Source organism: Micropterus salmoides, unplaced genomic scaffold, assembly GCF_014851395.1.
Source record: "Micropterus salmoides isolate LMB-PRFRI ecotype aquatic unplaced genomic scaffold, ASM1485139v1 Ms_hic_scaffold_16, whole genome shotgun sequence".
In the NCBI taxonomy this organism is placed as follows: Eukaryota; Metazoa; Chordata; class Actinopteri; order Centrarchiformes; family Centrarchidae; genus Micropterus; species Micropterus salmoides.
This window is the reverse complement of record NW_024040707.1, coordinates 15,638,768-15,648,605: the sequence shown is the minus strand read 5'-3', so window position 1 is coordinate 15,648,605 and position 9,838 is coordinate 15,638,768. Positions and strand designations below refer to the sequence as shown.

At 43.7% G+C, this 9,838-nt stretch overlaps 1 protein-coding gene across 1 annotated transcript; it reads right to left on the bottom strand.

The window, feature by feature from the left end:
• Positions 1–5,719: 5,719 nt before the first annotated feature.
• mafba (v-maf avian musculoaponeurotic fibrosarcoma oncogene homolog Ba) lies at positions 5,720–9,545 on the bottom strand. Its single transcript, XM_038722420.1, has one exon. It carries the CDS (start codon positions 9,061–9,063, stop codon positions 7,837–7,839), a length of 1,227 nt encoding a protein of 408 aa, XP_038578348.1. The 5' UTR covers positions 9,064–9,545; the 3' UTR covers positions 5,720–7,836.
• Positions 9,546–9,838: the final 293 nt, after the last annotated feature.

Below are 9,838 nucleotides of genomic sequence, written 5' to 3'. Positions count from 1 at the left end.
CCGCACACCACCCCCACCCATCTCAGCTACAGTACAGTATGTGCAGGTATAGCATTTATGTTTCGCACTGTGCAGAATGTATGAATGTCTTTCCCTGATTCAGACACTTATCTCCCTCCACCGCCAACCTTATGCTTTCAGTCAGACGGAGCCTGGCCTGCCGCCTGCGTGTGCCTCTGATCCCAGTGCAGTTTGTATCCTTTTCACAGCCCCTGTTCTATCTAACCCCGGTAGTAAAGCGCCGTTCTGCTCTTTTTATTTTTTGATGTTTTTCCATAGTGTCTCTTGCCTCCAAACCACTTACAGATGTTGGCAGCGGGGAGCGTTGTGGCAACTCCAAACGAGGAAATCTAAATAGAGATCAGGCTGTAAAATAAAAAAGAAGGCCAGAAGAAAGAGAAAACAAGGGGGAAAGCAAGAGAGCAAATGCGAGAATGGGGTGAATGGGTGAGACAGAAAGCAGAGAGCAGTGAGTGAGCATTAGCATAGAATTAGGAGAGAGAAAAAAAAACTTTCTGGGCATGTAAGAGCAGTGATGTGACTTGAGGGAAGCTTTTATTGTTTTGTCAGTAGAACTTGGATTTAAACTCCCTTATATGGTGCTTCACCCCGGAATTGCATTGTCTAAGTTGTTTCTCAAACAACAAACGCAATGTTGGCGTCCTTGAGGAGGAAGATTAAGATAGAATCATATTTTAATCTGCCAAAAAGACACCTACTGTAACAGGAAACATAAATGTGAAGCTACTACTGCAGCTTTTCAATAGCTGATAATTAATCCTCGTAAAATTCTATATGGTTCAAAACCACAACTTCTTATTCGCCTTTTCAGTTATGGCTCCCTTGGCAGGGTTTTATATTAAATAGCAGGCTATAACATATAGGAATAACACCCACCAATTGGAGTTTACCGAGGCCTACTGGAAAACAGTTTGTCTGGGTAGAAGGTAGACTTGGCCCGGCTCTGTACTGGTAGCTCTATGTTACCTCCCTCCACCTGTTTTATAGGAAGTAGCCTTGTCCCAGAGGATCAGAGAGGAAATGTGTTGAAATACCACGTCCTGCTCCCCACTCAGAGTCAAAGTTCAATACCGCTAATGCTTATTATGTCCATACACCTCCTAGGGAGAGAAAAAGAGCACAGAGAGTGAGAGAGAGGGAAAGAAGTGGCAGTGTGTTTGCAGTCATGCCACTCCCTGTGCAGTGATTGGAAAGATGAGTGACCTGCCCCCCCTGCCCCCCCCTGCACTTTATTTATTAATGGATCCATTCAATTATTTACTTCACATCTTAGGGCGACAACAGGCCACAGTACAGAACACAGGGCGGAGATGATACAGCACACCAACAGCGCTCATGCAAGGCAGGTACTTTGTAGAGTTAATTGACTGGTAGGATATACATCTGTAGTATACTGGTGAATAGAAAATAATCATTAAACATTTTAACCAAGAGAATTTGGAATTTGTTCATTTGCTCTAGAGATGATTTTTTTTTCAATTAATCATTTAATCTATTAAATGTCAGAGAACAGAGAAAAGGTCTATCATGACTCTCACCAACAGCCAAAAACCTCAAAGATAATATAAAACAGGTGAATGTACTAAAATCCTAATTTTTGTGGAGCAGGAACAATTAATTTTTTCTCATTTTGGTTCATAAATGACAATTAATTGATTATCAAATTGTCGTCAATTAATTTTCTGTAAGCAGACTCTGTTTTGGCACTTACTGGATTATATTCATGCTTTGCGCTCCCAATATGAGTTTGCATAATTTCACTCTGTGATTCAGCTGAGCCCATCTGTAATATTTTCAACAGTGGTGCAATGTAACTAAATAAATTTGAGGTGCCTGTGCAATTTTTTTACTTTTGTGTTGCACTATTGCTGCTTTTACTTACGTAAAGGATTTGAAATCTTCCTTCACCAGCTGATTTCCAGTGAAAGTCAGCAGTGCTTCAGTGGCAGCAAGCACCTTTCACATTTCCTGATGAGATATTGTCTTGGGGGGAGGGGGGCATCATAGTGTCCTGTTTGCATTAGAGGTTGATGGTTCAAACGTATCATTGACCGCTCGGTGTCTGCTCTTATCTTCTCCCTCTGGCCTTATCCCCGCAGCGGCCAGACATGGATCAATCCCTCACGGAATTGGGTTTCACATCCCGGAAGCAGAGATGTACACATGGGTCACTTTCATCGACTCACTGCGGCCATGGCCATAGGTATCCATCATACAGACCATTGACTGGTTGTGACCATGAAGGTACAAATTCATCACGAAGAGGATCTGCGGTGGACGAGGTCAGCGGAAAGCAGCGTCTGTTTCTCGTCTGCAACTGTGTGGAAATGGAACCTTTTGGGATAATCATTAATGTTGACGTAATTACATTAAAACATCAGCGTACAGTTATAAACTATTCATTGAAGTGCTACTGTCAAAATGTAGCATGCAAAACAAACCATTTCACCACAATCTTTAAATTTAAACACAGGTCAGTTTGTGTTTTGTTTTTGTTTGTGTGTGTATAGCAGCATGTAATGGCCACATAATGTAAGAAAATATATATGTTCACCTGTGTGTTTGTTGCAGTCTTTGTGTTGTAATTCTGAGGAGTGATTATTTGCGTTCAATTATTGAAGCATCTTTTATTTGTTTTAGTGTGCATATCTATGGGAGTGTCATAGGCCGGAGATAAATAGCAGATACCGTCTTGATCTGAACTCGAGACAGGGCCGGGCCTCGGCTGAGGATAGAAGTAGAGAAGATGAAGGGAAGGATGCAGAGCGATATGAGTGGGAGACGAGGAGAAGAAGATGGAAAAGATTGATTGCCGTTGACTCGGTTCCAGCGTGCTGAAAACTGTGAGATTCCAACAGCAAGGCTGAAACACACGCACACACACCTATGAGATATGGTGAATAGTTGGAAAACACAAGCAGTCATTTTCACCGCCAAGAAGAGTCTTACAACATTCAACAGTATGAAGCAAATCACAAACAGACGAAGGCTAATTAGAGCAACATATTTCTTTTATCTCGTATTCTCATTGTGTTTGCATTGGTAGGTGAACACTAACACACACTCACATGCACACTGAAAACCCCTCTCAGTAACTGGTTAATGTTCTCTAGTGTGTGTGTGTGTGTCCCTTGGGAAAAGCCTGCTTAAATTTCCTGGGAAATCATTGTGATTTAGAGTAGCAGGGAAGTCACTTCCAATGAAAGTCAATGGACCGCTGGTGTGGCAGTGGGCTAGACCGCTTGTGTGTGTATGTGTGTGCTTGTGTGCATGTATCTCAGTGTAAGTGTGTGTGTATGCACGATTTACCTAAATGGAATTTTATCTAAATGTAATTAAATCGACATGATCACATGGACGGAGTTTAAACCACATAGAAGCTGGTAGTAATTAAAATATGTGGCCCTGTGAAGTAAATACAGTAAAATCACAACAAAAGAAAATCACACTCTTACAAATTATGCAAGATGCAAATGAGTTCTTGGGGTTTTGGGTCTGAATGTATAGAGCAGGCAGAAATGCGTAAACACACTTCAGAGGCTTTGAAATACCTGCAGCAGGGCTCGGACTAACGCTTGGAGAGTTTCTGAAAGCCGTTAGCCTGCAGTAGCTGACTGGAGATGAAAATACATTTTGGGGTTCAGTGTGATAAACACCAGCAGGCCAGGTTTGAGGCTGCCATGTTCTTCACTGCTGCTGTTGCCGCTGCTACAAGGAACTGGAGGTAGAGGCTGGCAGAGCAAGCTGAATGCAGATAGGATCTCTGTGGGGGGGCGTGAATGTGTGATCGGAGACTAAAATCATTACAGCTCGCCTGGTCACTGTGTCCTTGGCTCTTCCGCTGAGGTGAGTCTGGTGCTTTCCTCTACATTCCCACTTTGCCCTTTTCTCCACTACCTTCTCTCTTACAATTTCCCACTATCCATTTCTCTGTAAGGTCCTACACATCACTGGCTCTCAACACAAACATGCTACTCTTCACAAAAGTTTAAAATGCTTCCTGCAGGTGAGAAACAGTTAAAAAGTTTTCTTCGGGCTCTCATCGATGCAAGATTTTAATTGCACACATGTACTTCGTAAATGGCAGTGATGACACAATCACTGCTAATGCAACAAAACATTACACAAATGTGTATTGATTTATGAATCAGATTGTCAATACATTATTAAGATTCATCCCCCATCCAAATGGTCTGATAATCATTTATTGCTGAAGACTGGAGCCTCTTGTGTGAAATAGTTGACAGTCAGACAGCTTATTTTATTTATTTATTTTTTTCTTAACATTTAAATAGAAATTAATCTTTGATTTGTCCGGTAATAGATTTCAGGCTCTTGCTCTTTCACTCCTGTGTATCCAGCTGAGTGTCAACATGTGTGCTGAGTCTGAAATCCTAACAGCCTATATGATACTTCACATAATACACAATGCCTAGTGTCTGTTCTGTGTGTCTGACTCACTCACACAGCAGCTTCTATGTAAGGATCCCCTATAGACAACTTTTTTCGTGTGTGTGATTTTGTGTTCATCATCATAACTGTAAATATAGGCCTCTTTTTCCTGGTTTCACCCCAGCTGCCCCCATGACCCCCAGTCTGCAGCGGCTGTCCAGAGAGAGAGAGAGAGGGCGAGAGAGGGAGAATGTAAACTAGACTCGCCTTCCTTGGTTCTCATTGGTTGATTCTCTGCCTAGCGGTTTTGTCCTTGAGAATGTGCAGACACCGGGCAGATAATGTTCTGACACCAGAAACTCTAGACCGGGACCAGATCAACACTTTATTCCTTTCTTCTTCTACTTCTCTGCGTCTGTTGTCATAGTATCCGGACATGCAGATTGAAGAAGTGTTTGTTGATGTTTTTGTGTATCGAAGTCAGAATGCGTTTTCACTCTTAATGCTTGCACGCTCATTTGTGAAGCATAGGCTATCTGACGGAAATCCCTGGACGCGATATTTTATGCATTTATTTGCATGCAGCAATGATTAGGGGGAATAAGGTCTTCTAAGATATTGTAAGTGTGTTGACACATGGCAATCATAAATTCCATGAACGTTAAACATAAGAATATCACACCCGTTAGGCGCGTCAATTGAGCCTTTAAGTGCATTCAAAACCATGCACGCCGAATACCCCCTAAATTGTGTTACCACTTAATGTAAATCCAAATAGGTTTTCATCTCATCTCCGGTATGTTGCAAGGTCAAAGTTCTCCTTTTACCGTGCGCTCTTGTGACTGCGGGGTTTCTGCAGAAGTCAGCATGCCAGCAGAAGCCAGAAGCATGTACAGGAATCTCCCTGCAGCGCCACATAAACGGCCAGACCCGGTGATCTAATCACAGTAGGCCAGCAGGCTTTTATCCAAAAAGTTTCCCCACCATCTTTAAAGACTGCGAATAAAATAAAGGCCAAGGACAAATGAAATGCGAATAAGTTCTTATAAAAGATTATTAAATATTATTTTCCTAAAGCACTGCATTAAATTCAGGCTCTCTGGCTATGAGTGCTGGTGCTGTGGCTACAATAAACAACATTTTCTTATAAAGTTTTTGGCAGAAAGTGAGTGTGCTGTCACTGCTGTGTGTTTGTAGTATTATTAATTACTGGTAATATGTTGTTCATGTGACTCAACCTGCGCCTGATTTTGTCATCACAGATCTTTTTCTATTTGGCGACAGAAAAAAGTCTGAGAGGTAATTATTGCCATTTCAATGACTTTAATAAGCAAAATAGGAAACAATTTCTTCCAAAAAACAAACAAACAAACAAAAAAAACAGAAACCAGCCTGAATGAAACAGTTGAAATTTAAGTGTTTGACTATTATTTATATAAACAGGATTTAAAATTGATCCCCATCATTGCCAAGTACATGAAACAGGTGAAAACAAAACAACAACCCGCTGCTGCAGTTTCAGTCCGATTTCAACGCAGTTGAATCATTAACAAACCAAAGATTGTTAAATGCATGACTTTTCAACGATAGTTTCAAATGCAAGCACCATGCTTATTCGATATGATCCGACAGTTTGTTAATTTAAATCATTAAAATAAAAACTTTTAACTATGCATCTGGCCACCAGAACCAGAATCATCAAATAATAATAAAACAGACAAAAAATGTATTACATAACATACACATTGTTTTCATTTTGAGAATTTGCACAACCTGAGTCCCCTTTTTTACTGACCGGCAGGAAAAAAATTCAGGAAAACACAGAGCATTAATAGTCAAACTTTGTATTAAATTGCTCGCATTGTCTAAATATTAACTCTACATAAAACCCCTGACAAGTAAGTTGTTGCACTTTGAAAAAATATATAAATCATTAATATTAGGAGATAATATGCTACAGGTGGCCGCTAATCGGAATGAGAGGATAAGGTTTTGTTTGGGTTTGATGTGGTTTGTTTAAGAGTTAATAGAAAGGCAGAGCAGCACCGAATTAGTGACACAAAAGCCACGTTGGATTTAAATGACAGAGAGCATTAACCCACATTGTGTGTGTGTGTGTGTGTGTGTGTGTGTGTGTGTGTGTGTGTGTGTTTAACAGTATTGTAGCAATAGCCTGTTCTGTGCAATCTGGTTCCAATAATATTGTGGCCACATGTTTGTCTCCTCAGCCTCAAAGAACACGTGTCCAAATATGACTCTAAAACTATGCAGTTGAATAATAATGCAATATAGTATCATAGTATGTCTTCCTGGAAGGGAGGTCTGCACAAATTTCAAAATGAAAACTTCCAAATCATTATCCAAAAAGTGCACTTGACACACACAGTTTGTTGTATTTAAATGCAACTGGGGGAAAAAATGCACTCCTTTCTCAATCAATACCCCAAATGATAAAAAAAAAAATAAAATCATACAGATAAATGTAATTAAAACACAACACAAAGACAGAAAGAAGTTCAAACCAGCCTCCTCAATCTTGTTGTGCAGTTGCATAATATTTACAAGCCCAAAGAAACCCATAACCATATGATACTGCACCGGCAGTCCTGCTGTTCTGTCCCCGCTGCATTTCTCTAACCCCCCAAACTATGGAGAAGCGCAGATCAACAACATGCTCTTAATATACACGAGAAGATGAAGGTACAAAATAGAAATTATTACCATACATGTCCAGCATGCAGGATTAATATTTAATGCAGATTTTTTGTTTCAATATATATTCGAATATAACCAAGCAGGCAATAAATCAATGAGCTGTTGCATAAAATGTCCCCCCCCCCCCCCCCCCCCTTCCCGTGACAGGTTAGTACAGTTAGATTTGCATAAAGTGGAGTCTTGCTTTTGGAGATTTTCTCAGATTACGGGGCCCACTTGTCGAATGTGAGTCTCGTGTGCTGCAGGCTGCGAGGCCAGGCCTGCTTGTTGTTTCATAACAAAATTACGAGACAACTTGCCTCGACGCCATCCCACACTACTTACAGATTATTCAAAAGCTGTAGCCTCAAAGGGAAAAAAAATAGAAAAGTTCATCATCAGCCGATCCTCTTCCAAGAAGAAGAAAAAAAGTCTCTTCACTACAAGCAACTAATCTACAAAGATGCTGCGACTGATCAGACACTACATTGCTCTTTGTATCTCAGTTGACACGTGGATGGAGAGATGATTATATATGAGAATACTATTTGATGGATTATTCTTCTAATATGAATATAATTGTTACCGTTATTAGTATAATCATAAACAGTATGGGAGGTGTGGGTTATTATCGTTTGTTCGTCAGCCATCAGTCATTTGTGGAGAATGGAAAGATGGGGAGGGGAAAGTTTGTTGTGAGGGGGGTTCACAAGAAAAGGCTATGACAACTCACATGAAAAACTCTGGTGATGAAGGGTTGTCACTGGTTGAGCCAGCCTCGCGGAACCCGTTATTGGCCCCTGACCCCGTCAGTTTCTCACACTTGAGTTTGTAGGCGTCCCTCTCCCTCGCCAGCCGGCTGATCTCCGCCTTGAGCTGCTCCACCTGGTTGATCAGCTGCGTCTTCTCGTTCTCCAGCACGTGCTTCTGCTGCACCCGCTTGTACCGGCAGGACTGAGCGTAGCCCCGGTTCTTCAGGGTCCTCCTCTTCTGCTTAAGGCGGATGACCTCGTCCTTGGTGAAGCCCCGTAGGTGTCTGTTGAGCTCCCTCACCGACATGGACACCAGCTGGTCGTCGGAGAAGCGGTCCTCCACGTTGAGGCCGCCCCCGGAGCCGTGGTGTGCCCCCGACTGGCTCAGGTGGCCGTGCGGATGGTGGTGATGATGGTGGCGGTGGTGATGGAGCGTCTGATGGGAGTCTGGGGAGACCGGGGACGGGCTGTCGGGGTCCTGGCTGTGGTGATGGTGGTGCTGGCTGTGTGGATGGTTGTGTCCGCCCGGGTGCCCGGACAGTTCATCGGCGTGGTGCGCGATGCTCCCGGCATATGGGTGATGGTGCTGCTGGCCGTGGCCGTGGTGGCTGTGGTGGTGATGCGGGGCCCTGTAGCCTTCGAAAGCGCCTTGCTGCTGCAGCTGCTGTTGGACATGAGGAGGCGGAGGGTGGCCGTGAGCTGTGGCTCCAATCAGAGCCTCCACTGCGTCCTCTGGGGTCAGGCTTAGCGTCTGCGGGTCTATCTGCTGGTGGTACCCGCTGTTCGGCATCCAGTACAGCTCCTCTAGGTGGTTTTTCTGCTCTGTGGGGCTGAAGCTGGGTGAAGAGGGCACCGAGCTGCAGGGTGTACTGATGGGGGTGGAGGACACGGAGCCTTGGGGTTGGAGACGGTTACACTGGCGCACCCCGTTGCGCTCCAGCCCAGCCAGGCCTTCCTTCTTCACGTCAAACTTCATCAGGTCAAAATCATTGACATATTCCAGAGCCAGAGGGCTGCTGGGTAGCTCCGGGCCCATGCTCATCTCCGTGCTCATGTTGCTGTCGCGACTCTTTTGCAGATATGCAAAGGTACTTGCAAGCGTCGCAAAAACTGACTTATTAATCAGCGTCTCTTCTCTCCTTTCTTGTTTCATGCAATAGTTCTTTTGGCTCCTCCACCGCTGTGCACTGACTTGCTGTAGCATGAAACACCGTGTGACTGGTGGAGGAAAAAAGGAAAACGAAAAAAAAGTAGTGGAGGAAAAGTTTCAGACTAATGCTCTGCACACGGTTTGCGTCATATAGCCTACTTCTGCTGGGATAATCTGGCAGGGAGACCAGGCAGGAGGTAGGAAGCAATGCGCTTCAGTGCAAAAGTAAAACCTCAGTCCCTTCAGTAGAAGTGTATTCACAAAAAAAATCAGCATAAATAATAATAATAAAGGAACTACCACGTTTGCTCGCTGAGACGGGCACCAGTCCTCGTTGCAACTTCTTGGTTGTAAGTCCGTTTTTTTCTCCAGGAAAATAAAAGGAGCAAATAAGCAGAGTAAATAGGGCGTCTGATTTTCGCTGAGAAGCAGCTTTTCCAGCTCTGCACCGCAGAGATTTCAAGGCTCGCCTCTCTCTCACTCTCTCCCACTCAGTGGTATCCAGCAGACTGCGCTTGGAGCCAGCCAGCTCTTTATCCTTATAGCGCACCGTGACGTCGAGCTGAAAGGCTGGATCCGTAGCGCTCAGCTCTCCAATGGGAGCGGGACTCTGCGCTGAAATAGAGGAAGAGAAGGAGGAGGGGAGCAGAGGAGAGGAGGGCGCACAATACGGTCTTGACAGCTACAGTCAGCTGACCGAGTTCCCTAAAAGCAGAAGGTGGAAGGAAGGTGGAGGAGAGGGAGAGAAATGCCTTAACTTCACGGAGGTATCCGCTGCTGTGTAACGCACCGCTCCTTGTCCTCTCTCTTTTCAGATCTCAGTGAGAGT